This window comes from Pongo pygmaeus, chromosome 5 (assembly GCF_028885625.2).
Source record: "Pongo pygmaeus isolate AG05252 chromosome 5, NHGRI_mPonPyg2-v2.0_pri, whole genome shotgun sequence".
Classification (NCBI taxonomy): Eukaryota; Metazoa; Chordata; class Mammalia; order Primates; family Hominidae; genus Pongo; species Pongo pygmaeus.
In genome coordinates this window covers 64,578,531-64,602,873 of record NC_072378.2, presented here as the reverse complement: position 1 = coordinate 64,602,873, position 24,343 = coordinate 64,578,531, and the positions used below count along the sequence as shown (strand labels likewise).

The following is a 24,343-nucleotide window of genomic DNA, read 5'->3' as shown; positions in this document are numbered from 1 at the left end:
CCCTAAATGCCTCATATAAGAACATATGTTCTCATCAGTATAAACTTCCTTCCTTGAATGTATTAATTTCCATATAAAAAATAATAAGTTAGTACAGACATATGCAGATGAAATTTGAATTAACATCATGAAATCTTTAAGTTTTCCTGGCATACCTGATTAAAGAAACCTTAGCCCCATAATGCTCTGCACAACCTCCAATATTTCTTAATATCCAATATTCTTCCACTTTGCCCTCTGTATCTCATTTTGTCCACGGAATATTTTCCAAGTATCCACAACATATTTTCTTTTTCTTTATTTTTTTATTTTTTAGAGACAGGGTCTCACATTTTCACCCAGGCTGGCATGTAGTGTTGTGAACCAAGCTCATGTCAGTCTCAACCTCCTGGGCTCATGCAATCCGCTCACCTCACCCTCCCAAGTAACCGAGTAGCTGGGACTCTTCACCTGGCTAATTTTTTGAAAAAAAGAAATTGTGGATATGGGGTCTTACTATGTTGCCCAGGCTGGTCTGGAACTCCTGGAGTCAAGCAATCCTCCTGCCTCAGCCTCCCAAAATGCTGGGATTACAGATATAAGCCACCACGCCCAGCCCACAATATTTTTTCTGTACTTTCTTTTTCTTACTGAAACCTGAGGACAGTTTTTCTTGTAGTCTTCTTAGTTGGTCACTATTCATTCTTCTACAGTTGTGTACCACAGACAGTGAAGTGTATAGATAGCGTTGCCCTTGTTGCCATATTCAGGCCATTTTTCCCCTTCTCCTTCTGAAAACCCTAGCCAGCAGCTGTATCTTCTCTCTCTCTGACTCTCTCACCCCCTCCCCCTCTCCCTGACTCCTTTTCTAGTAGCTTTTTTCTCAGTTTCTGCTTATCCTTTACTAAATGTTTTAGCATCTAGCTTGCTGACCTTTTCTTTAACACCACTGTGGTTATATTTTTTGATAACTTTGGTATCCCTCTTGGAAATCAACTCACTTTGGTTGTTTAAATTTTTTGATAATTATTTTGCTAATTTCCCCCTCTCCTTCACCTCAGTCCATCTCCCATGGTCTTATCCTATAAGTTATCATGCCTGTAATTGCATACCCTGCAATATCTTTAATTTAAATTCTTTCATTCTCTGATCCCCACTTCCTGTATTTCAAGTTCACTCACTCATGTGCTGTAATGACAAAATTTCATAAATTTTTTAAAAAGCAACAGGACCTCCAATTATATGACTACGTTGACACTCCTGTGTCTAGTACCCCATGCAGGTCCCCATTTTCTTTTAAAAAAACATACTTACACATCCACTTTCAAATTCCTTGATTCTCTTTTTCTATGTTCCATTGACCTGAAAACACCAAACCTGTTTAATTCTCATCCTACCATTAAATTCTTGTCCATTTTATATATATCTAATATAGCAGCTCAAACTTAATGTATTCCAAATTCATAATTGATTACTGAGCCCTGGACAAAGCTTCTTTTCTGCCAGTATTCGTTTACATTACTCTTTGATTTCTTCTTTTCTCTCTTTTGACACGTCTTGTCCATCAACAAATCTTTTGAACTCTCCCATAACTACATATCATGGATATGAACACTTTTATCATTATGAATGTTAACACCCTTGTTCAAGCCAAATTCTCAGCTGGAACATTTCAGTAGCCTCCCTCTTGACCTCATTGTTTTGAATCTTCATTCAGGTACATGTCAAATAGTGAATGGAAGTCTCATCAAAAAAGCTAATATTTTGGCGGAGATTTGAATGATGTGAGGGAATGTGCAGCTGTCTAACGGAAGAATGTTCATGGCAGAGGGAGTACCTATTGCAAAATCCTTGGCCTATTCAGGCCCTATCCATGCATGAGTACAGACTAACTGCTCTGGAGAAAGCAAGGGAAGTAGCAGAAATGAAGTTAGAAGAGAAACCAGAATCTGGGGCAGCTTTAGATCATGAATGCTTTTGTAAAGTCCTTCATTTTCACTCTAAGTACAATGGCAAGTATTGCAGTGTTGCTGGCAAACGAGTTACTTTTATTTGGCTTATATTTTTAAATTGTCGTGTGACTGTTGTTTTGAAAGGAAACTGTACAGACACAAGGGCACATGCAAAGAGACCTGTTAATAAGCTATTATAGTAATTATAGTATAGTAATCTGGGTAGGACAGTGACTTAGATTAGAACTGGAGAGACAGCATAATAAGAAGGGGTTGGATTGTGGATGTATATTTAAGATGGAGTCAATACAATGTTTCTTTAGAGTGGATTGAATGAGAAAGAAAAAGAACAAATATATTGGCTCTATAGTTTTTGTCCTGAGCAGCTAGAAGACAGATTGTGATTATATTAGATGCTGAAAGTTACAGGTAAAGCAACTGTAAAATAGTTTGCTTCTTTATCATTTTTTATCCACAAAAAAGAATATATATGTTTTAAAATCATGTTATTCGTCTGCCAATGCCATTCAGGGGGTTCCCGTGCATTAATAAAACCTAAAGTATTTAAAATGCTTACAAGGTGAGCCATATTTTCCTCCTGTCTATCTCTCTGCCACCATCTCCTACTAAGTCACCACTTTGGTCTTTGAGATGTTTCCTGAATATCTCAAGGACCTCCTGCTTCAATCCTCGGTATTTGCCATTCCCTTTTCTGAAGTGCACATTTCCCAGAAAGCACAGTAGCAATTTGTACACTTCCTTCAGCCATTCACTCAAATATTATCTCCTCAAAGATGTTTTTCCTGTTGATCCTGACACAGCCTTGAAATACCTCTTCTCAATTTCTCCCTCCACTTTTATCAGATTTAATTTATTAATTATATAGCACCTCTGCCTATCTGTCATTACACTCATGTATTTATAATTTTCTCTCCCTTCCCCATAAACTAATGTATAATAAGGCAGAGAAGTTGCTGTTTTAATAGGTTTAATACTAGCTTTCTATATTCTAGGATAGAGGTATAGCATGTTAATTTTAATTATCAAATACAGATGGTTTTGTCTAAGATTCTTATTTTCATCTTTAAATAACTTTTACATCTGAATTATTTGCTTCCTGAAATCCAGGCAGTGACCTTGTTGCTCAGTTTATGCTTAAAAGATAAATTCGTCATATGAAGTAGTCCATAAATCTAAACATTTGTCTATGCCCACACAAGTCACAGTATGTAAGCATGCAATAGTATTGCAAAGATTATATTATAAGAATAAATCTTAATTTCCTTCAAAGGTCTTTTTGCCCAAGTAGTGCAATAGGTTCAATGACAGCATTGAAACTGATACAAGTTTTTGCCCATTCAGTATAATATTGGCTGTGGGTTTGTCATAGATAGCTCTTACTATTTTGAGATACGTCCCATCAATACCTAATTTATTCAGAGTTTTTAGCATGAAGCGTTGTTGAATTTTGTCAAAGGCCTTTTCTGCATCTATTGAGATAATCATGTGGTTTTTGTCTTTGGTTCTGTTTATATGCTGGATTACATTTATTGATTTGCGTATATTGAACCAGCCTTGCATCCCAGGGATGAAGCCCACTTGATCATGGTGGATAAGCTTTTTGATGTGCTGCTGGATTTGGTTTGCCAGTATTTTATTGAGGATTTTTGCATCAATGTTCGTCAAGGATATTGGTCTAAAATTCTCCTTTTTGGTTGTGTCTCTGCCCAGCTTTGGTATCAGGATGATGCTGGCCTCATAAAATGAGTTAGGGAGGATTCCCTCTTTTTCTATTGATTGGAATAGTTTCAGAAGGAACTGGTACCAGTTCCTCCTTGTACCTCTGGTAGAATTCGGCTGTGAATCCATCTGGTCCTGGACTCTTTTTGGTTGGTAAGCTATTGATTATTGCCACAATTTCAGAGCCTGTTATTGTTTATTCAGAGATTCAACTTCTTCCTGGTTTAGTCTTGGGAGGGTGTATGTGTCGAGGAATTTATCCATTTCTTCTAGATTTTCTAGTTTATTTGCGTAGAGGTGTTTGTAGTATTCTCTGATGGTAGTTTGTATTTCTGTGGGATCAGTGGTGATATCCCCTTTATCATTTTTTATTGCATCTATCTTATTCCTCTCTCTTTTCTTCTTTACTAGTCTTGCTAGCGGTCTATCAATTTTGTTGATCCTTTCAAAAAACCAGCTCCTGGATTCATTAATTTTTGAAGGGTTTTTTATGTCTCTATTTCCTTCAGTTCTGCTCTGATTTTAGTTATTTCTTGCCTTCTGCTAGATTTTGAATGTGTTTGCTCTTGCTTTGAAAACTGGCACAAGACAGGGATGCCCTCTCTCACCACTCCTATTCAACATAGTGTTGGAAGTTCTGGCCAGGGCAATTAGGCAGGAGAAGGAAATAAAGGGCATTCAATTAGGAAAAGAGGAAGTCAAATTGTCCCTGTTTGCAGATGACATGATTGTATATCTGGAAAACCACATTGTCTCAGCCCAAAATCTCCTTAAGCTGATAAGCAACTTCACCAAAGTCTCAGGATACAAAATCAATGTACAAAAATCACAAGCATTCTTATACACCAATAACAGAGGGCCAAATCATGAGTGAACTCCCATTCACAATTTCTTCAAAGAGAATAAAACACCTAGGAATCCAACTAACAGGGGATGTGAAGGACCTCTTCAAGAAGAACTACAAACCACTGCTCAGTGAAATAAAAGAGGATACAAACAAATGGAAGAACATTCCATGCTCATGGGTAGGAAGAATCAATATCGTGAAAATGGCCATACTGCCCAAGGCAATTTATAGATTCAATGCCATCCCCATCAAGCTACCAATGACTTTCTTCACAGAATTGGAAAAAACTACTTTAAAGTTCATATGGAACCAAAAAAGAGCCCGCATTGCCAAGTCAATCCTAAGCCAAAAGAACAAAGCTGGAGGCATCATGCTACCTGACTTCAAACTATACTACAAGGCTACAGTAACCAAAACAGCATGGTACTGATACCAAAACAGAGATATAGAACAATGGAACAGAACAGAGCCCTCAGAAATAACGCCGCATATCTACAACTATCTGATCTTTGACAAACCTGAGAAAAACAAGCAATGGGGAAAGGATTCCCTATTTAACAAATGGTGCTGGGAAAACTGGCTAGCCATATGTAGAAAGTTGAAATTGGATCCCTTCCTTACACCTTATACAAAAATTAATTCAAGATGGATTAAAGACTTAAATGTTAGACTGAAAACCATAAAAACCCTAGAAGAAAACCTAGGCAGTACCATTCAGGACATAGGCATGGGCGAGGACTTCATGTCTAAAACACCAAAAGTGATGGTAACAAAAGCCAAAATTGACAAGTGGGATCTAATTAAACTGAAGAGCTTCTGCACAGCAAAAGAAACTACCATCAGAGTGAACAGGCAACCTACAAAATGGGAGAAAATTTTTGCAACCTACTCATCTGACAAAGGGCTAATATCCAGAATCTACAATGAACTCAAACAAATTTACAAGAAAAAAACCTACTCATCTGACAAAGGGCTAATATCCAGAATCTACAATGAACTCCAACAAATTTACAAGAAAAAAACAAACAACCCCATCAAAAAGTGGGCGAAGGACATGAACAGACACTTCTCAAAAGAAGACATTTATGCAGCCAAAAAACACATGAAAAAATGCTCACCATCACTGGCCATCAGAGAAATGCAAATCAAAACCACAATGAGATACCATCTCACACCAGTTAGAATGGCAATCATTAAAAAGTCAGGAAACAACAGGTGCTGGAGAGGATGTGGAGAAATAGGAACACTTTTACACTGTTGGTGGGACTGTAAACTAATTCAACCCTTGTGGAAGTCAGTGTGGCGATTCCTCAGGGATCTAGAACTAGAAATTCCATTCGACCCAGCCATCCCATTACTGGGTATATACCCAAAGGACTATGAATCATGCTGCTATAAAGACACATGCACACGTATGTTTATTGCGGCATTATTCACAATAGCAAAGACTTGGAACCAACCCAAATGTCCAACAATGATAGACTGGATTAAGAAAATGTGGCACATATACACCATGGAATACTATGCAGCCATAAAAAATGATGAGTTCACGTCCTTTGTAGGGACATGGATGAAATTGGAAATCATCATTCTCAGTAAACTATCGCAAGAACAAAAAACCAAACACCACATATTCTCACTCATAGGTGGGAATTGAACAATGAGAACACATGGACACAGGAAGGGGAACATCACACTCTGGGGACTGTTGTGGGGTAGGGGGAGGGGGGAGGGATAGCACTGGGAGATATACCTAATGCTAGATGACGAGTTGGTGGGTGCAGCGCACCAGCATGGCACATGTATACATATGTAACTTACCTGCACATTGCGCACATGTACCATAAAACCTAAAGTTTAATAATAATAAATAATAATAAAAGAAGGAAAAAAAAAAAAAAAAAAAAAAAAACAAACAACCCCATCAAAAAGTGTGTGAAGGACATGAACAGACACTTCTCAAAAGAAGACATTTATGCAGCCAAAAGACACGTGAAAAAATGCTCACCATCACTGGCCATCAGAGAAATGCAAATCAAAACCACAATGAGATGCCATCTCACACCAGTTAGAATGGCAATCATTAAAAAGTCAGGAAACAACAGGTTCTGGAGAGGATGTGGAGAAATAGGAACACTTTTACACTGTTGGTGGGACTGTAAACTAGTTCAACCATTGTGGAAGTCAGTGTGGCGATTCCTCAGGGATCTAGAACTAGAAATACCATTTGACCCAGCCATCCCATTACTGGGTATATACCCAAAGGACTATAAATCATGCTGCTATAAAGACACATGCACACGTATGTTTATTGTGGCACTCTTCACAATAGCAAAGACTTGGAACCAACCCAAATGTCCAACGATGATAGACTGGATTAAGAAAATGTGGCACATATACACCATGGAATACTATGCAGTCATAAAAAATGATGAGTTCATGTCCTTTGTAGGGACATGGGTGAAATTGGAAATCATCATTCTCAGTAAACTATCGCAAGAACAAAAAACCAAACACTGCATATTCTCACTCATAGGTGGGAATTGAATAATGAGAACACATGGACACAGGAAGAGGAACATCACACTCTGGGGACTGTTGTGGGGTGGGGGGGACGGGAAAGGGATAGCTTTAGGAGATATACCTAATGGTAAATGACGAGTTAACGGGTGCAGCACACCAGCATGGCACATGTATACATATGTAACAAACCTGCACATTGTGCACATGTACCCTAAAACTTAAAGTATAATAATAATAAAATAAAAACAAAACAAAACAAAAAAAAGAAACTGATACAAGTAACTTTCCATCAGAATCCCCATGTATGCATGATGAAACCAAAGAGACAAATGTGAACTACAATGCTTTAAGACAAAAATTACAACTGAAACATTATAAAAATTACAAATATAACTGTTCATTTCCTGGAAAAAAATGTATCAAAATTTGATTCCAAGTTTTCAAACAAGTGATGAGAGTATTTCAAGTTACCACAGGCAGAGAAAACTATTTGAAGTTAGTTTATAACTATTTCCTTTCCATTTACTAGAATAGTATAGAATTTGAAAAAGCCATTTCAGCAGCTAGAAAACTTTAAGGAAAAGTATACTTCCAATTTGAAGTTAACTCTTTAAAAAATATTTTTTCTAATTTTTTCCTTTATGAAATTATTATTTTAATACAGTAATAATTTTTACTAATTGTTAGTAAAATATTGAACATTTTATTTTTAATTGTATTAAATTTATGGGCTTTTCTTAATATTTTGAGAAAATGCATTTTGAAACCTATTAAAAATGTAGTAAATATTGTTTCACTGATTTTTATTTTATCAATTAACTTTAAAAATAAATAGCAGTTATAAATACTAGTAGTTCTGTATTACATAAAACATTTACCAAAATGCTGGTGATGGAATTTTGTTCTGATATTGCTGTTCCTACTCTATTAATGCTGTGTTCCCAACAGTGCCCGACACTTCTCATTAAAATCAATAGTGTGCATTCCATAGGTCACTGGACAAGTTAGGAATGCTATGTCCAAGAAATAGAGTAAAGCTAATTAACTAATGAATATTGGCTTTATTGGCAAAAGGAAACCTAATAATAGAAAGATATTTAAATCAGTGGTAAGAAATCATTTTAGGAAGGAAAAAGTAAAAGAAGATAAGAGTATTGTTTTTGTCTCCTCTTTTCCACTATTATATTTTATTTTCATTATTTTTTTCCTTCCCTTTCATGTATCTTCACAGATCCTCGCTGCTATCCTATGTATCATCTCCCGTTTTACCACTAAAATGACACCTTAAATATTTCCATCACAATCATGAGGTTACCCTTACTCTAAAGTCTCAAAATAGTTTTATATAAAAACAGACTATAAATTGGATGTTTTAGAAACATGGCGATCTGAAAGGTCTTTCTTTTCTCTCCCCCCCGTATTTAAAACAATTGGCCTCTGACTAAAATGTCTGCTGGACACCTAGAGTAGCTCAAATTAGTTAGCTATAAGTCTCTCTGAGCATTTCAACAGAAGTTAATGCACTTTTGTAAACACATTTATTAAAAAGGTCCATGTTGTTCCAGAGTTTGCTTTTGTTTACTTTGCTTTTGGTTTTCTCTGTTTTACATTCTTAAATGTCAAGGCTACTATTGAAACTTTCTTTTTCCTTGACAGCAGGCTGAGTTGATAGGATGACATTTTTCTTATGAGTAAGACTTGGAAGTGCCTCTTAGATTTCAAGCCGTCACTGGGAGTGGGGGATTGGAGATGATTGCCTGAAACTCAGTTGGAAAATTTTCCCTTTAAAAACGAAATACTTTTAAGTTCAGGGATACAAGTGCAGGTTTCTTACATAGGTAAACTTGGGTCATGGGGATTTGTTGTACAGATTATTTTATCATCCAGGTATTAAGCCTAGTACACATTAGTCCTCCGCCTTTGGGTCAAACCTCTCTGAGCCACACATTGCAGATAGTATTTGGGGGGTCTCTTACCTAGTGTGTACTGAGAGTAGAAAATCTTTGGCCTTTTTTTTTTGGATCAATAAAACCTGCTCTGTTTAGAAACACTTTCTCAGAGTTGCTGCTGCCCAGTGTTCATCCAACACCCTTTGGATCTGATTCTTCTTAATGGCTGAATGTTGGTTCTTCAATTCATAGACCTGATCCTGTTCTTTGGAAACTGCAACACAAAATAAGCCCAAATGTCACATGTGTCTTTAACTGCTCTTGGCCAATTCAGTCCATTCCAACTCGAAAGGAAAATTGAAACTCATCAACTTTTAGGATATGCTAAAGCTCTTCTCTTCTTCTCTATGCTATTACATGCTCATCCTCAATAGGAAGGGATGCTACCTTTCATTAAGTTGGTATTTGGAGTGATTTCTGGATATCTAGCTGGCCCCTCAGAATGAGAGACGTAAAGTAAATATATCTTACTATCTGTGGAGTAGTAGAGTAAAATACATAAAGGTCTTCATCTATGGAATAGCAGAGTATAATAATGCACTTAAAGTTAGGACAAACTTAATTTTATTAACCACTCTAAAATTTGTAAGTAATATGGCCAAAGCAACTAATGTAATTTCTATGGGTATGTTTCCTCATTTATAAAAGTGATAAATAATAATATATTTCACAACTTACAAGAATTGAATGAGAACTTAAGAAAATTGTGTAAAAGTAATTAGCCTAGTGGCTGGCATATGGTGGGTGCTGAAAAAAAGTGGATGATTATTTCTGATACGAATGGAGAAATAATTTAATTCTGCAGGATGAAAATGCAAAGCTGTGTGCCTCAAACTATAGGAAAGGTAAATTACTAAAGCATTTTATTGATGCTATTTCAGTGAAATTGTGCCAACATGGCCTTTGATCCCTTTTGTGAAATTATTTTGTGTTCTTATAACAGATTTAAAATAATAAATACATAGTTAAATTCACTTCATTAATAAATCAGCTTCTACCAACTTAAAGTCATGAGAAGTCATATTTTTGGCCTTAAAATATTTGGTGTTTACATTAGAAAAAACATTCTTTCATTTGGGGTCCCATTTATTTTATAATAGAAAGTTTACTAAATATGAATTAAGGCACAGGACTGTTGCCTACAAATTAATTAGAAGTGAGGGCAGTGGAAGCCAAAACACCAGTGTGTGTTCTTTAGCAACTTATAGATTGCAGTTAATGAAATACAGTAGACTGGAATATAGATTGTTTGAAAAACAATTCTAAAAATGACATCTAAAAAACAGAAGTCCTATAACTAGCCCAACTATAACTAGACCATTATCATCCACTGGCACTCTATCCTGTCTCAAATTCATGTAGTCATCATTAACTCCTGCTAGCACATCATCAGTATATACTGGCTCTACTAAACATTAAAAAATCACAATTGGCATCTTTTTTTTCACATTTCACTAGTTTTCCAAAACATATATTGTATTGTTAAGTATCAGTTTAGGCCAAAGTTTATTTTATTCTTAAATTCCCAAAAGAGATCATTAAGAGCATACATTGAAAATGTAGTTTACTGTAATTCTTTCCAAATACATAAATATGAGCTTTTTGGCTAAGATCACAGGTATGTAGAAAAAAATGATTAATAATACCATATAATTTAAACAAAGCCTTATTCCTTTTGGAATAATGTTAATAGGCTCTTCTGAAAATATTTAAATTATAATTTTTCTAATTTACACTGATGTATTTACAGCTGTATATCAGGATTTACTGAAAAAAACTGTGAGAAAGCAATTGACCACTGTAGACTGCTCAGCATCAACTGTCTGAATGAAGAATGGTGTTTCAATATAATTGGAAGATTCAAAGTAAGTAATTTAATACATGGCAACATAATTTAGCCCTTCAAAATACAATAGATTCAGTTAGTCTATATTTCAAATGCTCTTATTAATCTTAGCCAGAGAAATATATCCTTATATGTATATTTAAATGTGAGTTATGTAAAGCTTAGCAATAGGGGTTTTAATTTATAAGAATTATGTTGGGAGGGAATTAATAAATGTTCTAGGAGGTGTTTTTATTATAAAGTAAATATAAAGCTAATTGAGGCCTGGTGATATACTTCTTAGTATATAAAACCCCAGTTACTAATACTTTAAGCTCTTTAACTAGATGAGAAATAAAATCAGTCTAGTGGTTGATTGTTAGGGTCCACAAAATATGCTTTTTTAGTGAATAGTTTTTGAAATTACTTTACAAATACAAAATGTCTGTACTACACGTGGTAAGGGATATTCCACAACCTAGCAATGTTACTTGTAGGTGTGTCTATTAGAGAAATTATCAGATATTTACTGAGAGAGACATACACAGGAATTTTCACTTCAAATCTGAAACTAAACCTTGTAAATAAGAGAATGGACAAATTCATCATGGTGTAGTCTTACAATGGAATTATAAAAGCTAGTTAAAATGAATAGACAATAGCTATATATATTAATACTTACAAATATAAAAATATTGAATTTTAAAATTTTATTCACATACAGTGTGACAATATTACTCAAAGTGGTAAAACACAAATGTATACATACTTCTATAATTACATAAATTTATGTCAAAAGTATAGACATAAACTTGAGGATTACACACACCAGCTTTATTTGAAAGGCAAACTATGGGGAGGTAGATGGGAGAATGAAATCAGGGAGAGTACAAAGGGGACTTCCAATGTTTCTGCAAAGCTTTTTTTTTCAAAAAATAATTTTTTTGAGAAATAAGGCAAGAAAAATAAATACAACATGAAGATAGAATAAATAAAATAGTGTGGTTTTGATAAGCATACCTCATTACTATTCATTGGAACGCTATAAAAATTAAAAAGTAGAACTAACAAGTTAAATATGGCAAAATCCCAGGATTCATTATAACTTTTTAGAAACCAATAGGGCTTCTGTAATATAGCAACAACTAATTAAGACATGACACTAAAAATTAATGCTATAAAAGTGAAATAAAGTATGATTATAATTGTATCAAAACACTTCAGAAAACATTTAACAAAATGTGGCTAAGACCTCTATGCTGAAAACTAAAAAAAGATTACAGAGGGAAATGGAATATGCCCTATAAGTAAAGTTATAACATATTTATGAATTAGAAAAATTAATATTTTATGATGTCCTTTCTTCTTACTGATATTAACAAATGTTTTGTAGAAATGGGTAAGCTGATTATAAAACTGATATGAAACATCAAACGACCTCAAATAGCTAAGTAATCAAAAATAACAGCAAATCTGAAGGATTTTACCAACCTGATTTCAAGAGTTACTTTCAAGCAGAGTATCAAGGCAATGTGGTACTGGCATGTGATGCTTAATACTGAGGGTCAACTTGATTGGATTCAAGGATGCCAAGGATTGACCCTGTGAGGGTGTTGTCAAAGGGGATTAACATTTGAGTCGGTGGGCTGGGGAAGGGAGACCCACCCTTAATCTGGGTGGGCACCATCTAATCATCTGCCAGCACAGCCAAAATATAAAGCAGGCAGAAAAACATAAATAGGCTAGACAGGCTTAGCCTCCTAGCCTACATCTTTCTTCTGTGCTGGATACTTCCTGCTCTCGAACATTGGACTCCAAGTTCTTGGCTTTGGGACTCAGACTGCCTTCCTTGCTCCTCAGCTTGCAGACAGCCTACTGTGGGACCCTGTGATAGTATGAGTTAATACTCCTTAATAAACTCCCCTTTTCATATAAATCTGTCCTATTAGTTCTGTCCCTCTAGAGAACCCTGACTAATGCATAGCATAAGGATGAACTAGAAGATCACACACACATACACACACACACACACACACACACAGGAAAGGAGACTTCGAAGATAGATCTGCAAGGAAATTTCTGTTGAATTCCCTCAAAAACACCAAGATAATTTAGTTAACAAAGGAACATCTTCCTATCAAAACACACATGGAAAAAAAGTGAGTCCATATCCCCTACCTCAAACCACACAATAATTAATTTGACATGAAGCATAAACCTGAGAGTTAAAGAAAATTTGTAAAACTTCTTGAGAATAAAATGGAGCAAAAAAAAAAATACACCAAACGATGAGGTTCTTCATGACCATGTATTAGACTAAACTTTGTTAGATAGGGCACAAAATTAATTGGTTTATTGAACTTAATTAAGTTTAAAAACTTCTGTGCATCAAAATAATTTTTAAAAAGACAACAATAACCAGTGATTACCCACCTAAATTTACATTAGAAATAAACATAATCACAATAGAGGTATGTACTGTTCACATGAGATAATATGAAATAAAATGTCTTTATTGAAACAAAATGATGGAAAAAATTGAGAGAAGTACTAACCAGAAACCAGTTGATGCCTACCTTACTTTTATGTAAAATAGACCTTAAAACTTAAAATCAGAGATCATAAAATTCTGATGTTTAAAATTCTTAAAATTAAGAAATTAATAAATCCTGTTTCATGGTGGGGTGTATTTGTTTCTTCATGCAAAACTATATGTGAGTTATATTGTTAATTTTTAAAGGGAAAGAACAAATAAAATTAGAAAATATATTGTATAGATAATCTTTAGATATAAATGAAAATAAAAGTAAATACACATTTTAAATGTTCAAACTGTCTCAAGTTTTTAAATTTAATTTTATTTTGCTTCAGGTTCTGGGATAGATGTGCTGAATGTAAAAGTTTGTTACATCAGTATACATGTACAATGGTGGTTTGCTGCACCTATCAACTCGTCATATAGGTTCTAAGCCCCACATGCATTAGGTATTTGTCCTAATACACTCCCTCCCCTTCCTGCCACTCTGCCCGAAAGGCCTCAGTGTGTGATATTTCCCTCCCTATCTCCATGTGTTCACATTGTTCAACTCCCACTTATGAGTGAGAACATGTGGTGTTTGCTTTTCTGTTCCTATGTTGCTTTGCTGAGGATGATGGTTTCCAGCTTCATCCACATCTCTGCAAAGGACACGAACTCATTCTTTTTTATGACTGCATAGTATTCCATGGTGTATATGTGCCACAGTTTCTTTATCCAGCCTATCATTGATGGGCATTTGGGTTGGTCCCAAGTCTTTGCTATTGTAAATAGTGCTGCAATAAACATACGTGTGCATGTGTCTTTATAGTAGAATGATTTATAATCATTTGGGTATATACTCAGTAATGGGATTGATAGGTCAAATGGTATTTCTAGTTCTAGATCCTTGAGGAATCACCACACTGTCTTCCACAGTGGTTGAACTAATTTACACTCCCACCAAAAGTGTAAATGCATTCCTATTTCTCCGCATCCTCACCAGCATCTATTATTTCCACATTTTAATGATCATCATTCTAACTGGCATGAGATGGTATCTCGTTTTGGTTTGGATTTGCATTTCTCTAATGACCAGTGATGATGAGCTTTTTTTTTATATGTTTGTTGGCTGCATAAATGACTTCTTTTGATGGGTGTCTGTTGATAAACTTTGCCCATTTTTTGATGAGGTTTTTTTTTTTTTTTCTTGTAAATTTAACTTCCTTGTAGATTCTGGATATTAGCCCTTTGTCAGATGGATAGTTTGCAAAATTTTTCTCCCATCCTGTAGGTTGGTCTGTTCACTCTGAGGACAGTTTCTTTTGCTGAGCAGAAGCTCTTCAGTTTGATTAGACCCCATTTGTCAATTTTGGCTTTTGTTGCAATTGCTTTTGGTGTTTTAGTCATGAAGTACTTGCCCATGCCTATGTCCTGAATGGTATTGCCTAGGTTTTCTTCTAGGGTTTTTATGGTTTTAAGTTTTACATTTAAGTCTTTAATCCACCTTTAGTTAATTTTTGTATAAGGTGTAAGGAAGAGGTCCAGTTTCAGTTTTCTGCATATGGCTAGCCAGTTTTCCCAAAACCATTTATTAAATAGGGGATTCTTTCCCCATTGCTTGTTTTTGTCATGTTTGTCAAAGCTCAGATGCTTGTAGATGTGTGGTGTTACTTCTGAAGCCTTTGTTGTGTTCCATTGGTCTATATATCTATTTTAGTACCAGTACCATGCTGTTTTGGTTACTGTGTAGCCTTGCAGTATAGTTTGAAGTTAGGTAGCGTGATGCCTCCAGCTTTGTTCTTTTTGCTTAGGACTGTCTTGGAAATACGGCCTTTTTTTGGTTGCATATGAAATTTAAAGTATTTTTTTCTAGTTCTGTGAAGAAAGTCAGTGGAAGATTGATGGGAATAGCATTGAATCTATAAATTTCTTTGGGCAGTATGGCCATTTTCACAATATTGATTCTTCCTGTCCATGAGCATGGAATGTTTTTTTCCATTTGTTTGTGTCCTCTCTTATTTCCTTGAGCAGTGGTTTGTAGTTCTCCTTGAAGAGGTTCTTCACATCTCTTGTAAGTTGTATTCCTAGGTATTTTATTCTCTTTGTAACAATTCTCAATGGGGGTTCACTCATAGTTTGCCTCTCTGCTTGTCTGTTAGTGGTGTGTAGGAATGCTTGTGATTTTTGCACATTGATATTGTATCCTGAGACTTTGCTGAAGTTGCATATCAGCTTAAGGAGTTGTTGGGCTGAGACGATGGGGTTTTCTAAATATACAATCATGTATTCTGCAAACAGACACAATATGACTTTCTCTCTTCCTATTTGAATACCCTTTATTTCTTTCTCTTGCTTGATTGCCCTAGCCAGAACTTCCAACATTATGTTGAATAGGAGTGGTGAGAGAGGGCATCCTTGTCTTGTGTCGGTTTTCAAAGGGAATGCTTTCAGCTTTTGCCCATTCAGTATGATATTGGCTATGGGTTCATCATAAATAGCCCTTATTATTTTGATATATGTTTCATCAACACCTAGTTTATTGAGAGTTTTTAGCATGAAGCGGTGTTGAATTTTGTCGAAGGCCTTTTCTGCATCTATTGAGATAATCATGTGGTTTTTGTCATTGGTTTTGTTTATGTGATGGATTATGTTTATTGATTTGCATATGTTGAACTATCTTTGCATCCCAGGGATAAAGCCAAATTGGTCATGGTGGATAAGCTTTTTGATGTGCTGCTGGATTCCATTTGCCAGTATTTTATTGAGGATTTTCACATCGAAGTTCATCAGGGATATTGGCCTGAAATTTTATTTTCTTATTGTGTCTCTTCCAGGTTTTGGAATCAGGATGACGCTGGACTCATAAAATGAGTTAGGGAGGAGTCCCTCTCTTTTTTTTTCTGTTTTATTTTATTTTTTTTTCTTGTTTATCTTTTTTATTATTGTACATTAAGTTCTGGGTTACATGTGCAGGTTTGTTACATAGGTATACATGTGACATGGTGTTTTGCTGCGCCCATCAACTGTCATCTACATTATGTATTTCTCCTAATGTTATCCCACCACTAGCCCCCCACCCCCTGATAGGCCCCGGTGTGTGATGTTCCCCTCCCTGTCTCCATGTGTTCTCATTGTTCAACTCCCACTTATGAGTGAGAACATGTGGTGTTCGGTATTTTGTTCCTGTGTTAGTTTGCTGAGAATGATGGTTTCTATCTTCATCGATGTCCCTGCAAAGAACATTAACTCATCCTTCTTTATGAATGCATAGCATTCCATGGTGTATATGTGCCACATTTTCTTTATCCAGTCTATCATTGATGGGCATTTGGGTTGGTTCCAAGTCTTTGCTACTGTGAACAGTGCCACAATAAACTTATGTGTGCACGTGTCTTTGTAGTAGAATGAATTATAATCCTTTGGATATATACCCAGTAATGGGATTGCTGGGTCAAATGGTATTTCTAGTTCTAGATCCTTGAGGAATCGCCACACTGTCTTCCACAGTGATTGAACTAATTTACACTCCCACCAACAGTGTAAAAGTGTTCCTATTTCTCCACATCCTCTCCAGCATCTGATTCCTGACATTTAATGATCGTCATTATCATTATAACTGCCATGAGATAGTATCTCATTGTGGTTTTGATTTGCATTTCTCTAATGACCAGTGATGGTGAGCTTTTTTTCATATGTTTGTTGGCTGCATAAATGTCTTCTTTTGGAGAAGTGCCTGTTCATATCCTTCACCCACTTTTAGATGAGATTGATTGTTTTTGTCTTGTAAATTTGTTTAAGTTCTTTGTAGATTCTGGATATTAGCCCTTTGTCAGATGGATAGATTGCAGAATTTTTCTCCCATTCTGCAGGTTGCCTGTTCACTCTGATGATAGTTTCGTTTGCTGTGCAGAAGCTCTTTAGTTTAATTAGATTGCATTTGTCTATCTATTGTTTAGAATAGTTTCGAAAGGAATGGTCCCAGCTCCTCTTTGTACCGCTGGTAGAACTCAGCTGTGAATCCGTCTGGTCCTTGGCTTTTTTTTGGTTGGTAGGCTATTAATTAATGCCTCAATTTCAGAACTTTTTATTGATCTATTCACGATTTGACTTCTTCGTGGTTTAGTTAGGATTTTCTTCCTCCTGGGAGGACGTATGTGTCCAGGAATTTATCCATTTCTTCTAGATTTTCTGGTTTTTGTTTTGCTTTTTTTTTTTTTTTTGCATAGAGGTGTTTATAGTATTCTCTGTTGGTAGTTTTTATTTCTGTGGGATCGGTGTTGATATCCCCTTTATCATTTTTTATTGTGTCTATTTGATTTTTCTCTCTTTTCTCCTTTTTTAGTCTGGCTAGTGGTCTATCTTTTTTTTTAGTCTTTTCAAAAGAGCAGCTCCTTGATTCAATGATTTTTTGAAGGGTTTTTTGTGCCTCTATCTCCTTCAGTTCTGCTCTGATCTTACTTATTTCTTCTCTTCTGCTAGCTTTTGAATTTGTTTGCTCTTGCTTCTCTATTTCTTTCAATTGTGATGTTAGGGTATCAATTTTAGATCTTTCCAGCTTTCTGATGTGGACATTTGGTGCTATAAATTTCCCTGTAAATACTGCTTTAGCCCTGTCCCAGAGATTCTGGTACGTTGTTTCTTTGTTTTCATTGGTTTCAGAGAACTTTGTTATTTCTGCCTTATTTTTGTTACTTACCCAGGAGTCATTGAGGAGCAAGTTGTTCAGTTTCCACAAAATTGTGTGGTTTTGAGTAAATTCTTAATCCTGAGTTCTAATTTGATTACACTGTGGTCTAAGAGTCTGTTTTTTTTACATTTGCATCCATTCTTTTGCATTTGTTGAGGAGTGTTTTACTTCCAATTATGTGGTTGATTTTAGAGTAAGTGCTATGTGGTGCTGATAAAAATGTATATTCTGTTGATTTGATGTGGAGAGTTCTGTAGATACCTATTAGGTCTGCTTGGTCCAGAGGTGAGTTCAAGTCCTGAATATCCTTGTTAATTTTCTGTCTCATTGATCTGTCTAATATTGACAGTGGAGTGTTAAAGTATCCCACTATTACTGTGAGGGAGTCTACGTCTCTTTGTAGGCCTCTAAGAATTTATTTTTATGAATCTGGGCACTTTTGTATTGGGTGCATATATATTTAGGATAGTTAGCTCTTCTTGTTGCATTGATCCCTTTACCATTATGTAATGCCCTTCTTTGTCTTTTTTGACATTTCTTGGTTTAACATCTGTTTTTTCAGAGACTAGGACTGCAACCCCTGCTTTTTTTGCTTTCCATTTGTTGCTAAATAGTCCTCCATCCCTTTATTTTGAGCCTATATGTGTCCCTGTATATGAGATGGGTCTTCTGAATACAGCGCACCAATGGGTCTTGACTCTATCCAACTTGCCATTCTGTGTCTTTGAATTGGGACATTTAGCCCATTTACATTTAAGGTTAATATTGGTATGTGTGAATTTGATCCTGTCATTATGATGCTAGCTGGTCATTTTGCACATTAGTTGATGCAGTTTCTTCTTAGTTTCGTTGATCTTTATATTTTGGTATGTTTTTGCAGTGGCTGGTATCAGTTTTTCCTTTCTATATTTAGTACTTCCTTCAGGAGTTCTTGTAAGGCAAGCCTGGTGGTCACAAAATCCTTCAGCGTTTGCTTGTCTGTAAAGGATTTTATTTCTCCTTCACTTATGAAACGTAGTTTGGCTGGATATGAAATTCTGGTTTGCAAAATCTTTTCTTTAAGAATGTTGACTATTGGGCAACACTCTTTTCTGGCTTGTAGGGTTTGTGCAGAGAGACCCACTGTTAATCTGATGGGCTACCCTTTGTAGGTAATCTGAACTTTCTCTCTGGCTGCCCTTAACATTTTTTCCTTTGTTTCAACCTTGGAGAATCTGAGGATTATGTGTCTTGGGGTTGCTCTTCTCAAGGAGTATCTTAGTGGAATTCTCTGTATTTCTGGATTTGAATGCTGGCATGTCTTGCTAGGTTGGGGAAGTTCTCCTGGATAATATCCTGAAGTGTTTTCCAAATTGTTTCCATTGTCCCCATGACTTTAAGGGACTTTAAGACCTGAAACAGACAGGGATACCGAAGCAAGGATCCAAAAGAAACATGGGGAAGAATGGATTTGGAATTCACAGAGTGGCTCTGTTAGTATGAGGATTTAACTTATGATCAAGTTTAATCAGAGTTTTGATGGCCAGTTGGGCCAGGCTGAAATTTGTATTTGTGCAGATGTGTATTAAATAAGCTACAAGAAAATAAACCAACAAATTTAATAGTAGTTTACTCTTGTTAATGGGATTAGACTAAAATTAAAAAGAGAACAAAAATATGTTTCTTTTTTTATATTCATTTAATGAAAATTCTATGAAGAATAAAGCATTCTTCATAGTAACATTAAGATTAGGAAGCTGATATTAATAAAATAGGCTGGAAAATATGAGGAGAGAAAAAAACCCTGTAGGTCAGAACCTTATTAATTCTAAGTCATGCTCTTCATTATGAGTTAAATTTCTCTATTTTCAATTCATTTTCTTTATAATTGAAGTGGCATAAGGATGGCTAACTTTCTCATTGAAATTCTGATGAGGAATATCTAATCAAGCACATTCACAATGTCAATTGCATTCTCAATATTAATAATATAAATGGCCTCAATGATAAAACAATTGTTGCTTTACAATTGAGAGTGTTAGGTTTCTAATCACCATCACATATGTATAAACTATTGAAGAGATTAAGAGCTCATGGCAAAAAAAAAATCCTATAGTTATTTTCATGTTTATATAAATAAACGGCATCCAGCACATTATAATTATAAAATACAGGTACTATGCAATTAAATACTATTTATAATGCCTTACAGCAATGATTCAGGCATTCTTTTCCTTAGAGTTTCAGTGATTTACTGACACATTTATTTTCATTTATTTCCTTTTAATACATATAGTTAGAAATGCAATTTCTGGTTCGTGTCTATTCAAATATTATATAACTTCCTAATGTTATGACTTAAAGTTATTGAGTGTTGCTTGTTATATCATCAAAGAAAATAGCATTAGAGCTTTATAGAAAGCTCCTTTGATTCTCTTCTTTTGCAACTGGCTCAGAAGTGCATATATAAGGATTCAGTTTATGTTTTATCTTATTTTTTTTAAATCTCCTATAAGGCTTCATTAGAGAACAAAGAAAAAAACACAAAATTTAAAACTAATCTACTTTAACTTCACCATCTGCTTTATTTCTGTCTTCTATTTCTATCCTCCAGTTAAATCATTTTTGCTTTTTTTTTTTACAATTATCTTCAACAAGAGTGACTTATGTAAACTCACGCTGAAAGAAGTAAAGCTCGAATTAGAATTCCATATGAGTACAATTTGCATTTGGGTAGGATTAAAAGTTTTAAATTTTAGTTGCAACAATTGAAAATCTAAAGAAAATCTCTCTCTGTCTCTCTCTCTCTCTCTCATTCTGTCTGTCTGTCCCTCTCTCCTTGCCCCCACTTCCCCCATTACACAGACACACACACACACACACATACAAACACAGAGAGAGAGGGGGGAAAGAGAGAGAGAGAGAGGAATTTGAAGGCTCACATGATTAAACTTTGCAGAGAGGAAAGCATGTAAGCTTTTAACCAGAGGCTCAATATTATCATACTTCTCCTGGTTTGCTCTACAAAAACAACGATATCATCCTGGAAGTTCCCATAAGAACTCAGGCATATTCCTACTTGAAGCCTTTGTTGTGAGCATTTACACCCAAATTTTCACCCACATTTATTATTCATCAGTTTCTTCATTCTATGTAGGTATTTTCTCAAATGTTACATCCTTCGTTTGTCCTTCTGTAGAAACCCAATCTAAAATGTTGCATACAGTCCTCCCTAGGTATCCGTGGAGTGTTGGTACTAGGGACCCCCACCCACTTGGATACTTCATGGATGCTCCAGTCTCTTATATAAAAGGACAGAGTGTTTGCATATAACCAGTCTACATCCTCCCATACACTTTACATTATCTATAGATTACTTGTAATACCTAACACAAAGTAAATGCTATGTTGTTATACTCTATTTTGAAAGGAATAATGACAGGAAAAAGGAGCCTATGTGTGTTTCATACAGAGGCTACCATCATTTGTCTTAAAAAATATTTTCAGCCGCAGTTGGTTGAATCCATGGATGCAGAACCCATGGAGAAGGAGAGCCAGCCACACTCCCATACTCTCATCCAGCCCATATGTGTCATCTCCACTTTTGGTGTTTTTTTTTTTTTTCCTTAACAATTATTGCCATCTGGCTTCCCAGTTTACAACATAGTTCTTCATACATTATTTTTATTGACTAGAAGACTAGATTAGGCTGAAATGTAATCTCTGTGAAGAAAGATATATTTGTTTCTTTGTATGGTACTAACTTTCTTCCAGGGAAGGCAGAAAAATTACCCTAAAGGCAAATTATGCCAAATGTAGTTGGTGGAACCCTGTTTGGAGGGACTCCCTTATAGGAAGTGCACAGACTATATAAACTGACCAGGAGAACTCTTTCTTAGTAATGAGATAGTCAGAGCTAATTTGACCAAGCCTGGAAAGCCAGATTACATTTTATAGCAATACATAGAACATGGGAAAAGATGCATTTGTTGAAAGGTGGGAAAAATTAAGTGATGCATAAAAAAAATTTGCATTATGGTTTTATGTAAAAAAATATAAAAGTCAGTCAAAGAAAGAAGCATTACAGCCAGGCCTGTAATCCAAACTAAAAAAGAGGCTGAGATGGAAGGATGGCTTGAGGCCAGGAGTTCGAGACCTGCCTGCAATACATCGTGAGATGCAATTTCAATGTTTTTTTAAGTTAGTGTGATCTGGTGGCATGCATCCATAGTCCTGGCTACTTGGGAAGCTGGAGTGGGATAATCGCTTTGAGCCCAGGAATTAAGGCTGCAGTGAGCTATGGTTGTGCTACTGCACTTCATCCTGGGGTAACAGAGTGAGATCCTGTTTCAAAAAAAAGAAAAGAGAAAGAGAGAGAAAGAAAGAAAAAGAAAGAAAGAGAAAGAAAAAGAAAGAAAGAAAGAGAGGGAGGGAGGGAAAGAAAGAAAGAAAGGGAGGGAGGGAAAGAAAGAAAGAAGAGGCATTGGGTAAGCTAAGTATGTTATGACACTCAAAATATTAGTATTCAAATGTACACAAAATTGCAAAATCTGAAATTCATGCTATGCTGATCTACTAAAGCCTGAATTAAACAGAAATACTGTGACCATCTATCACCTTACCAATTACATTTTAATCTGCAAAAGATACCTTCTGATTGTACCCCAGACCAAATAAACACACGAATATATTCATTATTTATCAGTCTTCAGAGACAGTTTCTTCACACTTAGGGACTGGGTTGTCAGTGCCATAATTTGTGCTGAGAGTCACAGACATCTTTGAAAAGGAATAGTTAGAGTCAGAATCAGGAAGATCCCTGAAGGAACCAAGTGTGATTTTGCCCCTTAGGTAATATGTGGCAATGTCTAAAGACATTTTTGGTTGTCTCAAGTAGAGATCAGGGCTGCTACTGCTGTTTGGCTATAGAGGCCAAGTTTGCTGCTAAGGATCCTACAGTGCACAGGAGAGCTTCCTACAATAAAGCAATATTGAGTCCAAAATGCCAATATTGTTGTGGTTGAAAAATTCTTCCTTAGAGGAAGTTTAGGTTGCAGAAAGTGGAAAATAGTAAGACAAAAGGAAAGATCAAATGCATACAACTTTATGAAAGTTAGAGAACCCCAGACTTACAAAAGAAAAACTGTTTCAGACTAGCAGACCGTAATAACCGGAGATAGATTCCAGATTGGGAAATCTTTTTCTGGTTCATGTGGGCATTGCGTCTGACAGTTAGATGCACATAATTGGTTAGGACAAATTGTTTTCTTGTTATTTTCTTGCTTTGTTGGAACAGACTAAGCACTTTTGGTTCAGAATGAGATATATATATGTGCGTATGTGTGTGTGTGTGTGTGTATATATATATACACACACATACTGCTTGGTCACAAATGTGTATATATGTATATACTGCTTGGTCACAAACTTTGCTTTTCAGTTCTTCTCTCCGAAATGCTTGCTTACATTAAATTTGCTTCATTTTTTCCTCTATGCATATTATTAGTCATGTAGGTGAAAGTTTGAAAGAGTTTTGTTAAGTAGAATGAACTTGCGTGATAATAACAGAGAGCTTGCTCTACTTCCTTTTAAGAAAACGGGAAGAGGGAGGATCCCAGATGTATTAAGCATAAAATAACAAAATCAAATAGCCCCTGAATTGCTCTGAGGTAGCTTCAACAATACCATATGATCATCATCCATTTCATTCGTGTCCTGGTCTATGCCTTACATCTCCTCTCATCTCTCTCTTTTGTGGACATATTTCTCAATGGCTCTCTGAAAGAACTTCATTAATTGAGTAGTTTATCCTCTTCTTGTACTGACTCTTGGGAGGAAAGTTGGCTTATGCTTAAAGTACTACTTGAAAGAGAGCTGCATCCTCAAAATAGCTGTTCCCTTTATAATATTGTTCATATGCGTGTGTTACTGTTTTTCTAGTTCTATGATATATTTTAATAATTTAAATTACTATCATATTTTAAATAAGCAAACAACAATGTGTTTTTACTTGGAAGAATTTTTTCAAATAACGTAAGAAGCATCTTTCACAGGATTCATGTTTAAGTCATTCTCAAATGGTTTTATTGCCATAAAATTGTTAATCATTCAAAGTGGTAGAAACTTTATTTTTGGTCAACCTTAAATAGTATTATCTGGGCCTTTTTGGCTTGTCCTTTCCTAGGCAGCAAACAATAATAAAGCTTCAGATGTGTTCAACTGAGAAGATTAATAGAAAGCAAAGTTACCACATAACTTCCATTATGTGTGAAGGATTTGATGTACAGGAAATTTACCAGTATCTTAATAGATCTAGGACAAAAATAAAAATTAACATAGTTTTT

General features: G+C 35.5%; 1 protein-coding gene across 1 annotated transcript in view; it reads left to right on the top strand.

Annotated features, from left to right (window-relative positions):
• Positions 1-24,343, top strand: part of LOC134739729 (protein eyes shut homolog) — a 351,486-nt gene that overhangs the window by 292,269 nt on the left and 34,874 nt on the right. Inside the window, exon 9 of the mRNA XM_063666301.1 lies at positions 10,741-10,855. Within this exon, the coding sequence (XP_063522371.1) occupies positions 10,741-10,855 (115 nt within the window). The remainder of the gene's footprint in view (positions 1-10,740; positions 10,856-24,343) is intronic.